A 23063-nucleotide genomic window follows, 5' to 3' on the forward strand; every position below is an offset into this window, starting at 1 on the left:
GTATCTGTATTTTATATTGGAAAAAAGCTAGATGACATGCTAGATGTGTTTATGTTGGACAATGTTGGTCTGCTGCTGATGCACTTTGCTACACAGAAAGTAATTCTACAGACTATATGAACCTGGTCAAAGCAATGGAAAGTCAAAATCAATATTGGTGATATAAGAGACTAAATTTCTCCCTAAATCTAAATGAAAATTAAACTTTATTTTAAACGTACTTTCAAAGCATCATAATGGACAACTGTGTTAAAATCTGCTGGCTGCTACAGATTAAGATTTAGTTTCAAAGAAGACACGATGGATGAAGGTACCTTTGTTTTAGAGAAGAGGAACAGAGTGAAATAAGGTAAAGCTTTGGTCAAGTGTGTCTTTGCTATAGTTGCTGATCCAAAGAATGTGTAAATTAAAGAGTGAAAGCTGAGGAATGAACAAATAGAAAACCTGACAGCTGAACATCACAGTCCTGATACAGCCAACATTAGCAAGTTTTAGAACCGGTGATTATTGAAAACTTCAATAACAAGCATCTTAGTTGCCATAGCAATCAATTTGCATTCAGTATTTTGCATTTCTAAAGTGGTGTAATTTGCATGGTTCAATTATAGACACTTTATTAGCATATTCCAACTGATAGTACAAACAGACCTAGCTTACCTAACAATGGCAGTGTACTTATTTGTCTTGTTATGTTAGTGTTTAGGAAAAGTAAATCACCAGGCTTTAATCTTCTTTTATTTTCAATTTAGTAAAAAGTAGCGGTTGTTATAAATATAACATGACAAGTAAAGCTGTGAGTATAAAAACTGTGCAGTCAGTCAAGGCTGCAAATAAAATATAGAGGTTCCCCTGCTAAATAAAGATTACAGGGATACTGGATCTGATGCTTTCACAAGTAAGGGTTTTAGTCCATAACAGATAAAACTAGACAAGAAGGCCACAATTTTTAATGGGTGGATTATGGAAAAAAATGTATGGTGTAAAAACATGGGGGTGCCATCTAAGAATATTTGATTGATGGTCATTGAATTCAGTGCTTTTGTTGACCTGGAAGAAGCATGAAGTTAAAACAAAATCAGAGATAAATTAATATTGAAGCCATCACAACAATTTGACAGTCAAGCAAGTGGAGTTTTCAAGAGAAACCAGCAATGGAAGCACCTACATTTTCTTACTATGGGTTTCCTTTATGTTACCATTTTAGCCTCAAAAAATGCTAAAGGCACTTTTCACCAAAAAAGCTATTTTTAGTGGCTATAGCTCCTTGTGTCTACATGTGTCTACAGTCTCCATTGATGCAGTTTCTCTCGGATTACTGTGTTTCCTGCTATATACTATAGAAGGGGTCCCCTAGCCCCCTGACAGGTGGGCCAGGGCTCCGGGAAACATGGTCTGCAGCTTTGGCCGGTGTGTTCACCCCCAAGTGGGGTCCTTCTCCTGACCCCAGTGGTAGGTGCACTGGGCAGAGCAGCGGACCATGTCTCCTGGAGACATCGCAGGCTCTGGGAAGTGGGCTCAGACCTGTGATGGCAGAGTGGGTGGGTTCTGGCATCATGACATCACTCTGGGGGGAAGTTTCTTCCCCTTTGATGGACACACAGCTCCCTGCGCATGTGCGGTCGGGAGTCCGTGCGTTTAGTGGTCCGCGATGTGCAAAAGTTTGGGGACTGCTGCACTATAGAACACAACAGTGATGTAGGGGTCTAAGGATCGAACTACAGCACAGGTGGGGGTCAGGCATCCCACACTTCCAAATGATGAAAGATACAGTTCTGGAATGGAAAAAATGTAGGATTTACATGCGCCAAAGATATAAGAATTATAGCTTTCTCGGGAAAAAGTGGCAGTAAAATACATTTAACCTGACTTTGTCAGCTAATGTAACAATTAAAACTGTATTTTCTCTATAATGATAATGGACAAGAATCAATGTTAGCCTTTTATTGCTGTGTACCTGTTAGGGAACTTCACTCACACTCTTCACTCTAACTGCTCTGATCACCAGTGTCATGAGCAATAAAATAAGGGGATACTTGCCACCAGACCAGGAAAAGTTTTCTGTGTGGACACTTGTTAGGAAACTGTCTATGAGGGGATTTGCTTGACGTTGAACATTTAGTGTATACTCTTACTTCCTGCTGAGTCTGCAAGACAAGAAGTGAAAGGAAATCTCCATAATAAGGCAAAGATAGCAAGTTAAAAACAAGCAACATTTAATCCTCCTCTTTGCCCTCCAAATCTTAAAAAAAACATTCAAATTTAGGTTTTAGATATTTTAAATTTCCGTATTGAAAATTGATTGATTTAGTTGACCAAAATAGGGCAATATTTTCCTGACTGCTTACATAGTGATATTGTATAGGTAGCAGGTAAGTAAAGGATCATGCCCCCTCTCCTGCTTGAGGCACCACCCCCCCTTGTCTTATATTCACAAGTCCAGGAGCCCCTTGCAGCAAACTCTCCTGTTCCATACTTCTTGGGTACATTGACAGTCCTGTTAAATTCTCCAAAAAGTCCATTTGTTATTAGGATAGGAGTATTAGACTTTGAGGGGATGCTGCTATTGGGGAATGGGGGGGGGGGGGGGGGTGGGAGTACAATAAGGGATAACAGTACTAAAGTAGAGTTGGCCAGTTAGTATAAAGGGAATGATTACCTGCTGATGGGCTGTTGAGTTCTGATGCAGCTATATGTATAATAATATGCACAGAACCTTTGCCAAACCTTGACTATAATTTTGATTTAGGTCTGTGCATTTATTTATATATGTGCTCTCACAGTCTTGTCACTAGACTAAAGGCAAGCCAGAAGCACTGCTTGAATGCAGTGGAAGTCAGGGTCCTAGTCAGTGATTTTCATCCTTCTGTGGAACCCTGAGGTTCTTCCCGAGGTTTCCAGGGGTTCCTCAAGCAATGAGCAATCTGTGCCTATCAGGTTAGTATAAGTGATTCCCCCAATGATCTTTTTAACTATATGTAAGGATGATGTTTTTCCCACTGGGCAGCAGTGGATGAGGCTTTCCTCCCACTAAGCACCACACTAATGTACTTTGGACTGTGGATATAGTATTTATAGAAGGGGCTCTCTGAAGACCTGAAAGTTATTTCAAGGGTTTTCCCATGTTATAAAGGTCAAGAAACACTGGACCTAGCTGTGCTGTCTGGTCTGATTTTTTTGCATACTGTTCGTGCAGCTGAGCACAAGTGGAGGAAATCTGCGCTGACTTCATGAACTCCAAAGCCAGTCTACAACACTTTAACACTGAACTCACTGACACCAAGCAAAATTATTTCTCCGCTTTCATTACCTCTGAAGCTTCCAACCCATGCAGTCTCTTCTCAACAATTGACTCCCTCCTAAACCCTGCACTTGCTGCCCCCACAACTACCTTCTCTGCTCAAGACATTGTCACCTACTTTAAAGATAAAATTGACAAAATCCGACTCTCTGCTCACTGGGCCACTCCAACCATATCCACCCCTTCTACAGGTAAATCATCGCTGGGCTCCCTTAGCCCTGTTACTGTGGATGAAGCCTCCTCTCTTCTCTCATCATCTCCATCTACTGACTGTCTGCTTGACCCAATTACCTCTGATCTACTCCATGCCCATTCCTCCATCGAGGCTCCAGCCCTAACCAAACTATTCAACCTCTCCCTTTTTACTGGTATCTATCCCTCCACTTTCAAACATGCCATAATTCTCCCTATCCTGAAGAAAACCCTCACTGGACCCCTCCATACCTTCCACCTACTGTCCTATCTCCCTTCCCCAAATGTTTCCAAACTTCTTGAGCCCCTTGTCTACAAAAGACTCACCGATTACCTGAGCTTCAACTCTCTCCTTGACCCCCTCCAGTCTGGCTTTTGAGCTGCTCATTCCACCAAAACACCCCTTACTAAAGTGGCCAGTGACCTCATCAGAGCTAAGTCTCAAGGCAACTTTTTCCCACTCCTTCTCCTTATTCTTTCCTCTTTTGACACTGTTGATCACCCCCTTCTAATACAAATCATGTGCTCCATTGGTATCAGTGACACTGCTCTCTCTTGGTTTGCTTCCTATCTGTCTGAGAGCTCCTTTCAATATTCTTTCAATGGTAACTCCTCCTCACCCACTCTTCTCCCTGTTGATGTTCCCCAAGGGTCAGTCCTTGGACCGGTTCTCTTTTCTCTGTACACCTCCTCTTTTGGTAGTCTCATATCCTTCTTTGGCTTACAGTACCATCTGTATACTGATGACTCTCAAATCTATCTGTCCACCCCTGACTTGTCTCCCTCGGTCCTGGATAAGGTCTCATGCTGCCTGTCAGCTATCTCATTATGGATGTCTGTCAGATTTCTATAACTCAGCCTGGATAAAACAGAACTCATCATCATCCCCCCTCAAATTCCAAATCTCCCCCTGACATATTCCTAACTGTTAACAACACTGTTATTCTTCCCTCACCTCAGGCACGTTGTCTTGGCATCACCTTTGATTCTTCCTTCTCATTTAACCCCCATATTCAAAACATGGGGGTTTCCTGCCACTTTCACCTACGTAACATCTGCAAAATCCGCACCTACCTGTCTCCAGAGACCACCAAACTCCTTGTACACGCTCTTATCATCTCTCGTCTGGACTACTGTAATATCCTCCTCTCTGGTATTCCACTAACCCGACTTTCTCCTCTACAATCTATTATGAACGCTTCAGTCAGACTCATTCATCCTTCCCACTGCTCCTCTTCTGCTGCATCTCTTTGCAAATCTCTACACTGGCTTCAATTTCACCTTAGAATCAAATTCTAGCTCCTGTGCTTTGCCTTCAAATTCTTCCTCAGGTATTGTCCCACTTACATTTCTGACCTGGTAAAAAAATACTCCCCTAGCCAATCTCTTCGCTTCTCCATTGAGCTACTTTTGACTTCCTCCCTCATAACCTCATCACAGGCACGGCTCCAAGACTTTTCTAGAGCTGCCCCAACTCTCTGGAATTGGTCTTCCTCATCCTATTCGGCTTGCTCCTAATTTCTGCTCATTTAAAATAGAACTCAAAACCCATTTTTTTCAAACGCACCTACCTATCTTCTTCTGTCTTTTAAAACTGTCACTATTTACACCACTACATATCTCCCCTCCTATTGTGTATTACTTCCCCCACCTCCTAGATTGTAAGCTCTTCGGGGAAGGATCCTCTCCTTCTGTGTCACTATCTGTATTCGCATTTCATGCAAAACTGTCATTTGCAGCCCCTATTTAACGTACAGCCCTGCGTAATATGTTGACGCTATATAAATCCTGATTATTATTATTATTATTAATTAATATTATTAATAATAATAATAATAATAAAAAATATTACCTGGGTATTTAGCTTCCTTTTGGGACTTGAGCTTTCATTAAGTATCTATAATGTGGACTTTTCTTCAGGCTTTGGTGTATGGTAAAGTTTGTACACAATATTGTTATAAGGAAATTAGGTGGCCTCTATCTGTCTATCTGCAGTTTCTAATGAACACCATTAAAAGCTAACTGTATGTAGTAAAATAAGAGTAAGTATTTTCAGTACAACTCCAATTGCCCTTGGGTACCTGATGGATATGTAACTTGCAATAATAATTGTATAGTTATGAAAATAGATGCTGGCACATGTCAAATATGTCATAAACAAATGACTGTGCCAAGGCCACGATATCTTTACTCTGGCTCTGGAAGTAAAATACCAGTTATATTTACGGATTTATTTTTAGGTTCCATGTCTGCACTTACACTTAGCAACTGAAAAACAGACATACTTTACTTATAGTACAAATCATAAGGTATTTGTTGAAAGTCCTGTTATCACAAAATACTATCACAGTCTATAAAATGCACTTGTTTAAGCTGCTTGTACTAGATAAGGAAGTATAGCTTTGAAAGTGAGCTTGGCTTTGCATGAATTGTTATCTGAAGCCAGCTGCCTTCTTTCTCCGGAGACTGTGTACTATTTGCGTGCTTCATGGACCTATAATTGGAAAGTAGTGTTAACAAGAAGTTATCCGCAGGACAGACTGGGAGAGCTGGAGCTTGAAGGGGACTGCGATAACCAACAAGTAAGAAGATGGTTTTATATCGCGAAGGAACTATGTATGGAATATGGATTTAGGAAGCTATAAAAGTACAACGGTACCAAACAAGGACTTAAAAAAGCTGGTTATGGTAAGACCGACCACAGTTTGCAAAGACTGAGATATGCTTTGTTAAGCTCAGCAGCTGCTGCATACTTCTAGTTTTGTATTACTGGAGTCTTCTTAGTGATTGCAGCTGTACACACCTGTTTGTGTGCGGATCTGCAAGAAATAAGGAATATACTGTATTTAAATCTGTAATGTATATCAGCATTGTCAACTACAAAATTTATTAGGAAATTATATTAGGGCAATGATATGTAAAACTAAAACAAGACACATATTTTTCTTCTATCCAATGTTCAATGTACATTTGTATTTTTGTAATAAAAATTGCATATAAAAACATTTGAAATGGAGATAACATAATTGTAAAATTATCAAAAAATATAGATATATTTTATTATATAAATAGAGAAGCTTTTCACCATCCAGAAATGTTGTTTTTTTTACTAAACTTTAACGTCCTTTAACGTTTTACATGTCCTACCTTTATCAGCACATGCCAAATTGCCTTGCATTGGAACTGTATTTGGGAAATGCTGCTGGTGTGAACAATCCCTAATTATTTTTCATGAAGCCTAAAGCTCTTTTGAATCTGTTGTGATTTCATAATTGTGAGACCTATATGGTCCTGACCTTTCTATTTGTCCTGGACAACAAAAGCCTGATTCATTAAAGCTTTCCAAGACTGTAGAGGAAACACTTTCATCAGTGAACCTGGAATGGATTTCTTAAAAGTCATTTGCTATTTGTTAGCCATTGTTTTCAATCCTAGACAAAATACATTGCAGGTTTGCTGGGTCACCCAGGTTCATCACTGAAAATGTATCCTCTGCAGGCTTGAGAAGCTTTAATAAATCAGGCACAGTGAGAGGGAATGCAAACATGTTACTGTTGTGACCAGAATGGGGGTTAGGATTATTTGAGTACGCTTTGGTGAAATGGTATTAACTTGTTCTCTTGTACTAAAGTGTTTAAGAATGTTCTGGTATGCTGAATGGCTACTGATATCATACCAAACTCTATTACAGCCTCTTTTGTCTAAAGTGCCACTGTTACTTACAGGCATACGCTATGGCATGCAGTCTTAAGGCTGTGGTAGTGCCAATAAATAGATGTGCATTGTGCTGTGCACTGCCAATCGCACGTCAAGTGCATGCACTTCTTTTTGTTTACCTTTGCATTAAAAACTACAAGGAATTATTGTACAATGGGGTTGCATGCTGTTTTTCTTTTGTATAAGCAGAGCCTTGCCATATTCTCTATACTTCCCTTTCCTCATTTCAGCAAACTCTGCTGTGAGATCCTTTATGGAATGAAGTAAGGTGCTACCAATTGGTGCTCTCACCATCACTTTTTTAATGACAGTTTTTGTATGTTCCTCTAGTGTTTGTCTGGGTTTCTTCTGAACACTTTGGTTTTCTCCCACTTGCAAGTACACAGTGGAGGGCATTAGACAATGGGCAATTGGCTGCTCCCAAAAAATGCCCCATTTATTGACATTTAATGAAAGACAGTCATTGATAAGAATATGGACTTTGCAAAGTTTTTATATATACAGAATAATCTTGATGCCTGGCAAATCATGTATAGACAGGGCCAGCATCAGAAATTTCTGGGCCCCATACTAGGTAAACTTTCCCCCATGTCTAAAAGTCAACTTCTTTGGATTGGTGCCCTGTACAGAAGTATCCCTGAAGTGGGCTTTGTGTACAGACACTGTCATTAAATGTGAAAAGTGATATTTTTTTCTTTAGGCCGGGTACATTAAATGTATTATCTTTGCTCATTTTACTGCCAGATCTACTTATACTTGCCCTCACTGTATGAGTATCTGTTTACTGCTAACCTTTGGACAATTTATATCAAGATAATGTATTCTATATTTTAATGCTATTATTATTAATATTATTATTATTATTTTTAATATTATTACACATGTTTATGTAGCGCCAACATATTATGCAGAACTGTACAAAGTTCATAGTCGTGTCACTAGCTGTCCCTAAAAGGGACTCACAATCTAATGTCCCTACCATAGTCATACGTCTTTGTTATGCATTATTATGCATTCTTCTATTTCAGTGTCTTATTATCAACATCTTTTAAATAAATGTATATTGTCTATAGACAATTTTCTATTTTGTATTTGCATTTAGCAAAGACATACCTTTTACAGTTTAATCTGTGTTTTATGGCATTATCTGTGTGATTATTTATTGTACTCCGCTCATGTTTATTTGCTGATTTCCTCACAATCAGCTGTTGTGAAAGCACTGCAGTGACAGAAGCGCTTTCCATCAAGTAGCAGCAAAGGCTGTTTCATTTCATCACACAGTATGAGACATAAGGCTATAGTAAATCCTCCCATGTTTCCATAGTTGAAGAACTGCATGATCATGTTCACTGGCACTTACCTCATGCTGCTATGATGTGTTCATTTCACAACTGCAAACTGGTTTATAGGTAGTAACTAAGACACTACTTGGGACATATGCACATTTTTATTTTAAATGTTCATTTTATTGTGTGGGAAATTCTAAAATAAGTACTGTTAGTCAAACAATTAGGTATCTGAGCACTATCAGATGAGGACTACAGGGTAAAAAGGAGTGAACAAACATGTAAAAATACTGATCTTTTGGGTGTGGGTAGCATGGTAGAAAGCACGTTTTCCTTGTAGCTATAGGTTCCAGGAATAAAGCATAGCCATTCACTACCTGGATTGTATGAATTTGCATATTCTTCCTGTGTATGCATGGCTCTCAGGCACTATGGTTTTCTCCCATATCTCAAAAACATACTAGTAGCTAGAAGTAATGCCTCCACCCTAAAAATGTCCTTACTATGATGGTTGAGTTCATCTGAAGGTCCTGACTATGGAATGTAAATCTCTATATTAAATGCTATACAAATACATTATAATAAGAACAGATTAACATCCGAAGACAGGATCGAATATATTTATCTAAACAAACCCAATACTGTTATTTCTACCTCGCCAACAAATACCAAGTATGTTTTCTTTTGAGAAGACAAAATGATCCCTCTAAGCTTATTCATCTTGGTCCTATGGCCTTGAAAAAAATCTATGGAAATTATCAACAATTTTAGTTTGATAATAGATACTCTACAATGTCTATGTTGTCGACAGTATAAAAAGGTCCTTCAATACTGATACATAATATCCATGCAAATATTAGAAGCTACAATATAATATGAGTCAGAGGCACATCATTGAAATTTCAAGTATGTGCTAGAAGAATAAAAAATAAAATATTAGAAAAAAAATATTCGAATTTAAATTAATTCCTGTAACTCTATTATGATTTTAAAGTGAACCCTGACTTCCAACATGAGAATATAAGTTACATACTATAGATACCTTTTAACACCACAGTTTAAAGAGATACATTTTTATAGCAAGTTCAACCGACTGTTTTATACATTCTTAGTATAAATCCGTTAAGGAATCAAAAAGGAATTGTTTACCCTGTTGCCTTAAAATTGTTGTTCACATTTCTCTGTATCAACTGTACATATACTTTTCTGACTAGTTTTCTAGTATGTTTATTTTCGTTGTGGTTGCATTTGATGGACTGTCTTTTTCAACCTGAATACATATTTACCTATATAGTGTCTTGGGTTCCAAAAAAAAAATATATATATATATATATTCCCAAAAGTGAAATTTATGAAAACATTATCATCATGCAAAAATTAGTTCTCATGTCATCTGTCTTGACACACTGAAGGGAAAGGGAGTGGACACTATGGCCCTGATTTATGAAAGCTCTCCAAGGCTGGAGAGAATACGCTTTCAGAAGTGAAGCTGGGTGATCCAGAAAACATGGAATGGCTTTTTAATATTAATTTGCTATTTGCTAGCAAATGTTTTGAATCCTATACCAGATCCATTCCAGCTTCACTGATGAAAGTGTATTCTCTCCAGCCTTGGAGAGCTTTCATAAATCAGGGTCTATGTGATCAAATTCCAAATGCAATTCGACTAAAATTGCAGTCAGCCACTAAACACCAGTAGGCGTAATATGCATTGCTCTCTCTAGATCCTCTGCACACTGCTGGTAAATCGTGCTAATAGGGTCAAATCGGGGCTGATAAATAACTGTAACCCTGCTATCTGGTGTAATAGTTTTGAAGGTTTTAAAGGGTAATTCCTTGCAATAGCACATTGATGTACCATAGAATCCATCACCCCCCACAGCTTGTAGAAGGTTTGTGTTGGTGGCCACACACATTATGTTTCTGGTCATTTAAGCTGAATCCAGCTGTGAAGAACTCATAGCCCATAGGGTATAAGCTGTCCATAAACATGTTTAAACAGGGACTCTGACATTCACTCAAACATTCCCTGGTGGGAATCAATTACAGCCATTGAAGTATATGGATCTGGAAGATTTCTTCAAAGGAATGTTTGAGGGAATGTCCGATTCCCTGTTTTATAAATAGAGCCCTAATAAATCTCGTGGGATCTCTGATCGCTATCTTTTGGGTTAGCAAAGCTAGTAATCGTTTTATTAGAGAAATCACAGGTCTGCTTTGAGCATTACTCAGTTGTCATAGACATGCAGGCATTCATATTTTATGATTTTTTTAACAAAAATAGCAATAATGTAATGTTGTAAACCCCTGATGACAAAGCTTTCGAGCATTTTGTGTAGCATTGCCAGATATCTTTGTGTGCACCGCTAAAGTGCTTGGTGTACAATTTCTGTTGCAGCATAGCTAAAATGTCTTAGAACATTTTTGAAAGTTTGTCAACAACATCATGGCCATAGAGCATGACCTGCCTTCAAAACACATGCTATAATAAGCAGTAAAGACACAACATAAATCATTTTTCATGGTTATTAGAATATTGAGATTCTGATTGACAAGTCAGGACAAATGTTGTAACAATGTTTACTGCTAAATAGACAGTTTAACATGATAACATACTTTATTTGAATAAAGTATAAATACTTGTTTCTAATCTCCAGAAGAAACAAAACTTTAGAAACCAAGTTAATAAAAATCTTTTTGTTTACACATGGGGAGTCTTTTAATAACATGTGCAGAAATGATCTAACCTTTACTTAAAACCAAACAACCACTGCAAATGCTATTTAAATGATGCAAAACCGTGTTATACGTTACAAATATCCATAATTATTTTAATTCCTTTTTTCAATAACCCAAGTTATCTATCCAAAGTGATAAATCTGCAGAACACTGAATCAGAGGTCCCTTTTAATACTTTTTTTTTGAAAAACACAGGTATTCCGAACACCCAACAACTGTCCATTTCCTAGCTGATTTGGCATGGTAACATTTATCTGTTCTTTAAAAACTGGTTCATGTATAACTCAAACCAACAGCTGGTGTCTGTAACATTATTTCTCTCAGAAATAAACACAATACACAAGAAAAAAAAAAAGTTTGAAAGACAAATTAGAAAAAAATCAATGGGTCCCATAAAATACAATGAGCTTGATTTAATAAAGCTCTCCAAGGCTGTGGAGGGTAAACTTTCAGTGAAGCTGGGTGACCCAGCAAACCTAGAACGTATTTCTTAAAAGTCATTTGCTTTTTGTAAGCAAATTTTTTCAATCCTGGACTAGATCCATTCCAGGTTTTCTGGATCACCCAGCTTAGCAGAACTATGTAAAATACTAATTATTTGTATTGTTTTACCTTTTTATGAAGGGAAAAGCATTACCTTTTCCTATTTTATATTGAAATTCTGAGGTTTGTAAAGTTAATTGATCCATCTTCTCTTGAAGATTTTATTTTAAATAATATTAATCCACAGGACTAGCCTCTTGACACCACAGCAAATACCTTGTGTAGACTGTGGTCTGTTACAAAATATGATACTGTTTATGTGTCTTTCTTAATCTTCATAAACCATGAACATATATACAATATACCAAAATGAAATTAAGCTCTATTAAACTCTAATTTAAGCTCTATTTATAAAACATAGAATTAGACAATTTTCCAGGTCCATGTGTTTCAATGACAGTAACTGATTCCCATGAGGGATTGTTTTAGGGAATGTCAGACCCCTGTTATATAAATAAAGCCCTATATTAGGTAGAACTTTAATTTCTGTGATTGTAGTAACAAACTCAACCTCTCTTTTTTACTACCTTATTGCATAGAACAGCATCCTAGATGTACCAAAGAGCATTGCTATTAGAGTGTACTTACTTATATAGTCCTTACCTATTATCTATACACATGTGTTTACTATATTCAGGTTCCTATCTGCAATATGTTCTGTAAATGCTACATATTTTGTGATTCCACCTATTTGGAAAGGAACAATTTAAAAGGATGTGGGGGTCATTAGGGGTCCTTATTTCTTTCTTAAAGGCTGAGCTAACAAGACATTATTACATGAAAAAATATTATATAAATATAAAATAGGTTTTCACAAAAAACCTAGATGCAGAAGAAGAATGTTGATTTGGGATGAACCTATATTAATAGTATAAAAATGATGTAGTGCATCTGACAACAGAAAAGTGTCTTAGTACCAATTGTAAATGGGCTTTGGCAAACTGTGTGTGTGTGTGTTTGTATGTGTTAGGGGGTTGATAGAAAGATTAGTTAGTTTAGGTCCATGTTAAAGATACCCTATGATTACTGTCTTCCAATTCTATGAATACTGGTTCGCTGTTTGTTGACCCTCAGGCTTTAATACTTTAAAAGACAGATCTGAAAAAAGAATAAGGGGTTGGGGCTTTACCCTGACTTTCCTGATCTGTATACTCATCCCAGGTTTGTGACTAAGAAGGTATTGAAGCCAGTGATTTACCATTTAATCAGGTAATTGATCTCTACAAAATGTGATTAGCAATGGTAGCCTCCATATTTCTCTCAGGAAATTTTAGGAGCATGTCCCATTTTTTTATGACACTCAATCTTCTCTAAAACTTTAAAGAGACTTGAGTAATAATGCCCTTTGGAATAATAATATATTACATACAAAAATTGCATCTTAAAGCAGAAATAAACCCAAAGCAAAAATAACACACTTACCTTTAATCCCGCAGATCAGGAACTTTCTTCCATTGGGTCCTGTGTCGGGCAGGTGTGAAATCAGCAATTTTCTTTTCTATTGAAGAAAGAGCAGCCAAGAGCCTCCTGGTATGCATGACATAGGTATCCCGGGAGGCTCTGCGCTCCTATTAAGTCTTAAAGGGGCGGGGCTGCACCCTTTTATTTAAATAAGGCAAGAAAACTTTTTTTTTACTTCAAACAAAAGGGTTGTCTATCCTTCTATGTAAAGTAAAAATTCTGAGTTTAGATCCACTTCATCTTCGTATAATTTGTCACATACAAATTACATACAAGATAGCGACTATAGGTAGGTTCTTAAGTTGAATTTGTATGTAAATCGGAACAAGTACATTAAATTAATAAATGCAATTAGAGCAGATGTTTGTCTCAACATAATATTAGGCAGTGTGGTGTCAGTTACTGTATAAAATCCTCACTGTGAGTTAATCACAAAGCAGAAAAACAAAAAAAAACTTTACTGAGCCTGGACATTCATTAACTTTCGAAAAAAGCTGTGCTTTGATATGAAAAAAAACCAAACAACTGCAGAGTTTGTCGGATGTCCTTAACTCGGGGACTGTCTGTATTTACAATTTTACTGGCATGCACTGCTTCCCTTCATTTTAACAATTTCCTATTCAAAACTAAACAAAAACAAAACTGACAATAGTTCACATTTAAATGAATAAATTCAATAAATTAATGTTAATTAAAAATTACCTATTTACATATAAGCTCTGTACACAGGTTAGATGATTTGTGACATGTGTACAATGGTCCACAGAACGATGCTTTATGTATAGCACACATTTGTTTATCTCTCACCGGAAATGATCATGAAGGATTGTTAAGGTGACAATCATCAGACATTTGTTCAGGGCTTCAGGCAGTTGCCTATTCAGAAAAATTAAAATGTGGTTAGAAAATCAGCAAATAAGCGTGTAGAGCATATGTTTATAGTAAATTTAGCCACCCTTTGTATGTAAAAAGTTATAAACATTACATACAAATGTTTAGGATTCTTTATTACAGACTGATACAATTATATACATTCAGCTGATGTCTTCCATATGTACAGGTGAAACTCTTATACAACGAATATAATACAAAATTATATAAACTAATAATATAACAAAGTAAACATATATAGTAATATAAACTGTACAGTAACTAAGGAAAGAAAGCATGAAAAGAATGTCAAAGATAGCACTGTGAAAAAAGAGCTTTAAAGGAAGATATATTTAATAGAACATAGCATAATATAATAATCAAAAACAGCAAAGAAAAAGCAACATGTCCACAGCATCATAATTCTCCAGATGATAAATGATGATCCAGAGATTTTTTTACATTTTTGCTGTAAGAAGAGCAATAGCACAGTTTCCATTTATCATTGTAATACAAATATAGTACAATACAGAGCCTTAATCAACGATGTCAGCATTCCAAATAAAAGATAACTGATGACTGCTGGCAGTCAAATTGTTCTGTGTTGAGAATGAGATAAGGGATATTTGGGGCAGTCTATTCAATTTCTGTTACTGTCTAATATTGGGTGACATTGTCCAGTGCCTTTTTTCTTTTGTTAGATAAATGTTAACTCGTTGTAGATTATGGGAACTAAAAGATGTTCCTGCTAGCTTGACTATAATTTTTGCTGTTATATTAATTTTGTTTCAAACAAAAAAAAATTACAATCGCATTAGCATTAAAGAGAAACCCCAGCAACTGAGAGCACAGCAATTTATCAGCTTGAGTGTTGGCAAAACAAAAAGGTTTTGCGCTTATCAAATGGATATATTAAAACACTTTATGTTGTACTTTTACCCCTTTATGAATAAGGATTACAAATCTGAGTGTCTTCCCAGGCTTCTTGTCAAATAAATATGTTAAAGACGTATCATCTAAACCAAACTAACACATACTCAGCATATAAATTTTAATAGGCTCTGTGAATGGTAGATGGCAGTGGTAGTATCCCATTTTAAAACCAACAGCCAGTTGAAACACTACCCGTTATTTACATTTCCAACTTACCTCCGCTGGTTACTTACCACAAGGTTTGCAGCATTCGTCTGCATGGAATTGTAAAAAACAGGTTCCTGAACATTGCAGAATATTCTCCAGACTGGTAGCAAACCAAACAGAGGAATTTCCCCATGGCTGTTATTATTTTAAAATCAGTAATTCAGTAATTTTATTTTTTTTTCTTCTTATAATGTTGCTATTGATCACTTTGAGCCCTTTCTGTTATAGGTTGACAACATTGTAACAGGGAGCTCAAATGGAGACTACCAGAACTCATTTTAACAAAAATTGCACAGCTATGAGTCACTGCTGTCATCTTTAGGAAACCCATCCTGAATATTTCCATGCAGCCATTACTGGAGTGTTTGTAGACAAAACATGGCTGCAGAAAATTAGCAGAACTGACAGCAATAAAGGGCAAATAAAAGTTCAATACTTCAATTGGCTTTGATACACAGCACTTTAAGCAAACTAAGGGGTCTATTTTATTATTAAAATAATAATATTATTACACAGTATTTATATAGTTCCAACATATTACGTAGCGCTTTACAAAATCCATAGTCATGTCACTAGCTGTCCTTCAAAGGGGCTCACTAGCTAATGTCCCTACCTCAGTTATATGTCTTTTAATACAGTCTAAGGCAGTGGTCGCCAACCTTTTCGGACCAACGGACGACTAAATTTACCGGACCGCGCATGTACGGGGATCCATGTGTCACTCAAAGGCGAAGAAAGTTCCCCTTTAGTGATGTCATGCCAGAACCCATCGTAGGCTCACACAAGAGACAGGGTCCGCCGCTCTGGCCAGTGAGCCCCCCGGCAGGGTCCTTCTCCTGACCCTGCTTGGGGGTGTACCAGCCAGAGCCATGGACCACTGGCCTGGTCTAAGGTCAATTTTTAGAGGGAAGCCTAACCTAATTGCATGTTTTTTGGAAAGTAGGAGGAAACTGGAGTACCTGGAGGAAACCCACATAAACATGGGGAGAACCTGCAAACTCCATGCAGACAGAGTCCTGGCTGAGATTCAAACTTGGGAATAGAGCTGCAAAGGCCAGAATTATAACCTCTGAGCCAATATGTTTTTTTAATTCAACCTGTTTTTTTGTTTGGTTTGGTTAATTTTTGTTGTCAGATTAATTTTTCCTCATTTCTCCTTTTTTATTTTTAAAAAGACAGGACAGGCAAAACAAGGAAAAGAGAAGTATGGGAAAAGAGAATTTGAGAGAGAAATTAAATCAAACTGAATGAAAAAATAATCAAATCAGTGAAAAAAAAAACATAAAGATAATAATATTAATAATAAAAAAGCCAAATACTGCTGTATTCGGATATATGCTTTTGACTTGTAATATTTATTTTATTTTTTTATTGTATGTTTTCTACCTTGGTAATAAAAATAAATTAAAAAAAAAATTACATTTCATTCAGTTAGATTTACATCTGCTTTAACCTGACCTACCACAAAGTAAGTATTGGAGGGACATTTGCAACACAGAATAAAAAAATTGACATAACATAATTTAGAGCAGCCAAAAGAACAGACAGTAGTTTTGGAAAAAAAATGAATTTTGGAAGAAAAAAAAGTTAAAAATGAAAAGGCACTATTTTCCGCTTCTGCTACTCAGGGACTGAAGATGGAGCTAATCGAGACAGATAAGAGTTAAAACAATAATAATGATATCACTCCATATATTTCTGGATAAACACAGTCTGTTTCCCCATTGTTGCTAATAAAATTTGCCTGTTTCTCATATTTTGGCTGGTAAACAAAATAAATCGTAGCAATTATTTGCAGTTAACTATACACAGGCAATTCTTTTCCTAATTGTTACTAATAAAATTCTTCTCTGAGGGTAAAGCTCTTAAATGCCTCCATTTTCAGACAGTCTTCCTGTGTCTTAAGAAATCAAGACCAGTAGTTTGTGTGAATCACAGGAAACAAAAGGTAAATCATCAGGAGCGGGTATAAAAAAACATGATAGAAGTATGGTTAGGTAGAAAAGTTGTGCATATAACATTTATTAAATCAGGTGGAGCTACAAGAGGGAGGGCATATGAGGAGGGCATTGATAGGCACAATTGTTATTCACTGTCTTGGTTCTTTAGTTGCTTCTGGTGGTGGCAGTAGTTGTGCTGCTGGTGGAGTTAGTGGTGGTAGTGTATTACCATGTTTTGGAAAACAACAGGTAGACAAGCAGCACTTGGGGGCAAATGTTTGGTATGCTCAGGGCCACATTCAGACAATTATGATGATGCTGTTCTGGACAAGACATGGAAATTAGGTGAACATAATGAGGGGTAATGAGTAGTAATGAGGAGGATGAGGAAAAGAGAAGGAGGAGGTACCAAGGAAGGAATTGTCAGGTTTATCACGTATGATAGGAGGTGACATTGGTCTAGTGGTTGGAGGGTAAAGAGGGAGCAGATTCAGCATTCACATTAGTAAACATGGCAAGTTGTATGATTAGTTGTTTCTGCAGTGATAAATATATAAATATATTGTTTTTTTGAACAGAGAGGTGACTATTGGATAGCCATACTCTTAGACGCTTGCTTTTGCAGCCAAAGGGGATTTTTTTGCATACCTTTTAAAAGGGATTTATAACCCCATTATTAAGAACAAACATTGTGCACCTTAGGCACCTTTTTCATGTAAGGTGCATACCAGTGCCTTATCTTCTTAGCAGGCATCTCCGGCATAATGAGATTATTTACTCTCATCCTAATGGATGACTACACCAAGAAACTGTTCAATTTACCAGAATTGTCCAAGTAAGTCTTTTAGGTGCTGTCTTGTCCAGGCTTTAGAGTTTTCAGTGTGGCAAGTGAAACTGTTGTTCCGGAGCAGACTAAACTTTCTGCCACCAATGTGGAGCCATTGACGTTCAATGACATGGCATTAAATTATTTATTCTTGAATTGGTGACCTGTTTAGATCATCTGTTCTTGATGCCTCCACATCCACCAACAGATGATTTTAAAAAATCAATGCATACCTATCCACTTCTGTCAAAGGCTCCTAAAATTGGTTACATTTTAACTAAAATTAGTATAAATTTTTTCTAAGAATCTGAATGTCGGCTCAAATTTCCTGCTCAAAATACTTAGTCATTCTAACCAGATTCAGTCAGGCTCTGAATATTTTCAAACACCTCTAATCAGTAAAATGTTAATATGCAACAACAAAATGAGGTATAATTATTTAGACAATGACTATCCAGTATTAAATATGAACGCCTATACATACTTAGAATAGCTTCACCCAAGCGAAGTCTATTGTTGTCTTGGTAAAACAGAAGGGATTTAAATGACTTTAGTAACATATCTAAAAAAAGAAATATTTTCCTTATTGTAATTTAATCTATGCAAATCATCCCTTAATGCACTGTTGCATCCAGAGTAGGACAGAGATTGTTCATTGAGCCATATATTGAACATCCATGCACCTGTTGCAAGCTTGTAAGCACTCAACAGTGGAAATATGGAAACCATGAATTATTTATAGACTAGTGCCTGGGATCAAAGCTCAGATATGTCAGCGTATTGTTATTGTAGTTATGCATGTTTGTAAAACTGCGATTTGACGCTCTTGCCTGTTGCTAAAATTTCCGACTATATGAAGTTTTAGCTTAGCTAGTTTGTCCGCTCAACTAACTATTGAATTTGAGTTTTACTGTTGTTAACCATCTGCAAATTTCTGTCAATGAAAACACAGGTCAAAATGTTTTGATCAGGCATTGGGCACTGTTGTTTCTTTTACCCCTGCTGGGCACTGTTGTTCTTCTCACCCCTTTGCTAAGCACCATTATTTATCCACCCCCTATCAAGCAGAATTGTCCCAACCCACATCAAAAACCAATACCCCTCACCTGCTGTCACAAATATATTTCTGTTCCCCTCTTTACTGACTACCAACGTCTGAGCATTTTTCCCCCATGGGTGTTTTTTCATCTTTGACTTTAAGTATTTTAACTTCCCCCTCACCACCGGGCAATTTTCTTCTTCTTCTTGATCCCAAATATTTTTTTTTTAAATTTAAGATTATATTTTGAGAGTTCCAGCTTGTGTCTACTGTTTTCCTAGTAAAATAAAAGTTGAAGTTTTGGATTTTGTTGTTAAGCTTGAATGCTAGCATCTATACCTTTTGATCTGTAGATCATAGAAACAGGATGCAGGCATTTATATGTTTTTTTTGAGTACAATCTACAGCTGTGAATTTAAAGCAGTCTATTCATGAGGAGTTCTGAGTCTACATGTAGAGTCTCCCTGCCGAAGCCCCATAGGGGAATGAATAGGGGCTGCAATGAGTACCAGCTGTCATGTGCAGTTATTGATTATTTTTGAACTAGCTTTGTCATGTGAGTGCTCGAGCAGCTGGCAAGAGGCTAGCCGTGGGCAGCCATGAAAATTCATGCAATGAAGAGGCAAGTATGAAAACATAAGTTTTCATAAAAGTCAAAAACATTTCATATCTATTTTATAAAATATGTGGTTAAAAATACTTATTATTGTACCAAATTTGTTTTGAAATGCTGTATATGATATGCATTTTGTATAGCAAATGAACTACAAAGCTATTAAAAATGACAGATCCTATAAAAAAGGATATTTATGTTCAAAAACACAATTACATAGTTTTTTTTTAAAGAAATTGATTCAAAGAGAAGCAATTTTCTGTTTCTGTAAAGCATTCATAGCCAAAATTCCATAGCAGTACATCATCATTATTGCTATTGTTAATATTCATCACCTGAAGGCGGAATATTAGCAATATGTATAAATATTAATAAATTATTTACTATTGAAATGGAAAAAGGATGCAAAACAAACAAGGTCAAGCTTTAAAGATGGATTGAAATTAAGTAACCAGCTTAAAGTTTTATTACACAGTTAAAATGATAAGCAGGGATAAACCAGTGAACAGCTGTCTGTTGAATTCACCAAATTCATACTAATGTGATCATTTCTGGCAATAGTTATTTGCGTGTACAAATATTGAGGAATTACAGAAGTTTCCTGGAAGCGTCAGAGTATTATAGTAGGGTGTAGTAGAGTAAGTAGAGCATCCTTAAAAATAATGATGATGCCTGTAAACAGTATGTTGCCTCACCATTTAAAAATATATGTTTTGTAACATTAGGTTTTGCAACAAAAATAGTACCTTTTGATAAAATTGGGTGTAACCCTCTCCTGATCCTTCTGTACAATTGTTACTGTATTTGACCCAAACTATTCAAAAACTCCATATACTTCTATACCAGTTCCCTGTCATTAATTCTCCGTAACTGGTACTGTATTTGGGAGCAACTAAATTATACTGCAGTTAGGGGTGGAGGGTGAAGACTTTAAACTCTAATTTAGTTATACAGTATGTGTGTATTGGTGGTGTGGGCATGATGTAATGTTAAAACACTGCACTTGTTCTGCAGACGCTGGCCAGAAGGCAATGGCAATTCTAAGCTATAGTGTAAAATTGGGGCGCTGAAAGAAAAATAAAATACTAGTAAGCCTATTACCACAGGGATTAAAATAATGTTTCTGTCTGGCCTAAAATGAATGTCAAGTATCGCAAGCGGTGGTATTTTAAAATACGTGTATCAAAATAAAAGTTCAGCGCATATATAATAGTGCTAACAGCAACTAAATCCAATATGAAAATTCGCACTTCAGCATTATATGTGCAGCAAGGAAAATCAACTTTTATAAGTAAAGATATGGAGACTGTGCACTCAAAGAGCATTACATGCAATTTATTTTTTTAAGCTGGATGGATTACTATTTTAATATATAAGAAATGTCTCATGACTTTTGGCCCTCGTGAATGTCTACATTCCTTTAATTTTGCAGAGCTCCCTTCTTTATACTGTCTTGGAAAGCATGTCTCCTTACATGCCACTTCTAGTTATACTGCCAGGAAATTTTAATGGTTATCTAGACCGTGATTTGTATATCTCTAATCCCTGTACATATATAATGTGATGGGCGAGAACATCTCTGCTAGGAGAAAGAAAGACTCTACTATCTTTGACCTGATAGTTCCTCTGTGTGACCTGTCATGCTAAATAGCAAACCACAACCCTGTTAAGTGTTCAGAGTGATTTGACTCACTGTTTGCTCAAAACACTGTTAGAGTAGAGTTTTAAGCTGGAGGACGGGAGGGCTGGAATGATGATTTTATGTCAGAATGGTACAAAATGAGTCTTGCTCTTAGGTTGTAAAATATGTGCATAAAACTTGCTTGGAATTTAATCATAAATATAAATGATATACATATTGTATTTGCAATCTATTATGGTCTTGAAGTAAACTGGTCTAAATGTAAAATAATGCTCTTAGATACCCATTTCTCTCTTTCGCTTTCCTGTCTGAGCTTTCCTTACAACAAGTCTGTAAATAAGCCGTTTTGGCCCATTTTGAAGCTGCACAGGACCTTTTGGCTAAGTTAGTGACTCAGAATGAAACCTGGCTCCACATCTATGATCCCAAAGCCAAGGAACAGTCAAAGGAATGGTGACACAGCAAGTCCCCGCAGCCAAAGGAGTTCCGAACCCAGAAATTGGCCAAAAAAGTCATGGTATCTGTTTTCTGGGACAAAGACGGTATTCTGTTGGTGGACTACCTTCCTCAGGGCTCTAGTATCACCAGACAGTAATATGCTAACCTCCTGGACCAGCTGAAGGAGGCAGTTAGGATGAAACGCCGTGGAAAGTTGACCAACGTCCAACGTTGTGGCTGCCAAGTTGAAAACCCTGGGTTTCCAATTGGTTTACCATCCCCTCTACTCACCTGTCCTGTCCCCTTCGGACTATTTTAAAAAATTAAAAAAAAAAAAAACACCTGAAGGGGCAACTTTTTGAGGACATTTCTGAAAGATGGTGGTGAGAGCTGGTTTGCGGCCCAACCAAAGGACTTTAATTTGAACGGTCTAAAAAAGCTGCAACTTCGCTGTACCAAGTGCATCAGTCTCAGGGAGGAATATGTTGAATAAATGTGTTATTTCATAACTCTGGCTCTCTTCTTTCTGGGCAAAGCCAGGAACTTCTCAGCACCCCCTCGTATATCCACCTTCACATTTTGTTTTCACTATTAAGTCATAACAGTTAAAGCATAGCAATAAAGTTTCAGCAGCTTCCTCTGATAAATCTCTCTTCCCTTAAGAACGGTCCCCTTATTCAGTCATTTATGGTGCAAAGGGGAGTATTAAAGGATGATTTTCAGTCATCTAATTATTATCTGTAGAGATATCTACAAATATGTCATACATACTGTGTTCAGTGTGGTGCTGTAAGTCTATCCCTTCAAATGTTTACTAATCCTCATCCTCTAGTAAAGTCGTATCCATGATGTAAAGGCTTCTTTCCTCTCAACCTTCCATCTGTTTGAATCCATGTATTTTTTGACAAATGATAGAGATTACTGAGATGATGAATTACTGAGAATTCCCTATTATCACTAGAGGCTAAAAATAGGCTCATCCAGTATAAGTTTAAAGAATTTAACTTCATAGTAAAGGTTGTCTCCCTGATCACCTCCATTTCTCTCCTTTCTACCTATCTCTTTTCTTTACTGGTTGGTTGAACCGCTGACACCCGTGGTGGCAATTAGGATTTTATTGAGCCTCCTTTTTCACTATGCAAGGAAAATATTCTTTATTCACTTGAAGAAGACCTTTCCACCCACCCGAAGGCCTGCAAAACCCTAATCAAATTGTCAATTTATTTCTTTAAAGCTAGTTATTCTAGCAAGGAGGTAGTCTGGCAGTTGGATGGAACTCTTGAATACTGTATCTCGTAGCACTGATGTGATTTAAATAC

General features: G+C 36.8%; 1 protein-coding gene and 1 long non-coding RNA gene across 6 annotated transcripts in view; one reads left to right on the forward strand and one right to left on the reverse strand.

The window, feature by feature from the left end:
• Positions 1 to 723: 723 nt before the first annotated feature.
• LOC140328679 (uncharacterized) lies at positions 724 to 13320 on the reverse strand. Its single transcript, XR_011920328.1, has 3 exons — positions 13198 to 13320; positions 1955 to 2144; positions 724 to 1047 (listed from the first exon to the last, which is right to left on the reverse strand). It is a non-coding gene; the product is annotated as an uncharacterized lncRNA (long non-coding RNA).
• MLIP (muscular LMNA interacting protein) overlaps positions 5803 to 23063 on the forward strand; it is a 90282-nt gene continuing 73021 nt past the window's right edge. For 3 of the 5 annotated variants that reach the window (XM_072408451.1, XM_072408452.1, XM_072408455.1), the window contains exon 1: positions 5803 to 6178. In XM_072408451.1, coding sequence (XP_072264552.1) covers positions 6116 to 6178 — 63 coding nt within the window. In that variant the 5' untranslated portion in view covers positions 5803 to 6115. The remainder of the gene's footprint in view (positions 6179 to 23063) is intronic. The other 2 variants (XM_072408456.1, XM_072408453.1) reach the window with 2 other exon arrangements.

Source organism: Pyxicephalus adspersus, chromosome 4, assembly GCF_032062135.1.
Source record: "Pyxicephalus adspersus chromosome 4, UCB_Pads_2.0, whole genome shotgun sequence".
Classification (NCBI taxonomy): domain Eukaryota; kingdom Metazoa; phylum Chordata; class Amphibia; order Anura; family Pyxicephalidae; genus Pyxicephalus; species Pyxicephalus adspersus.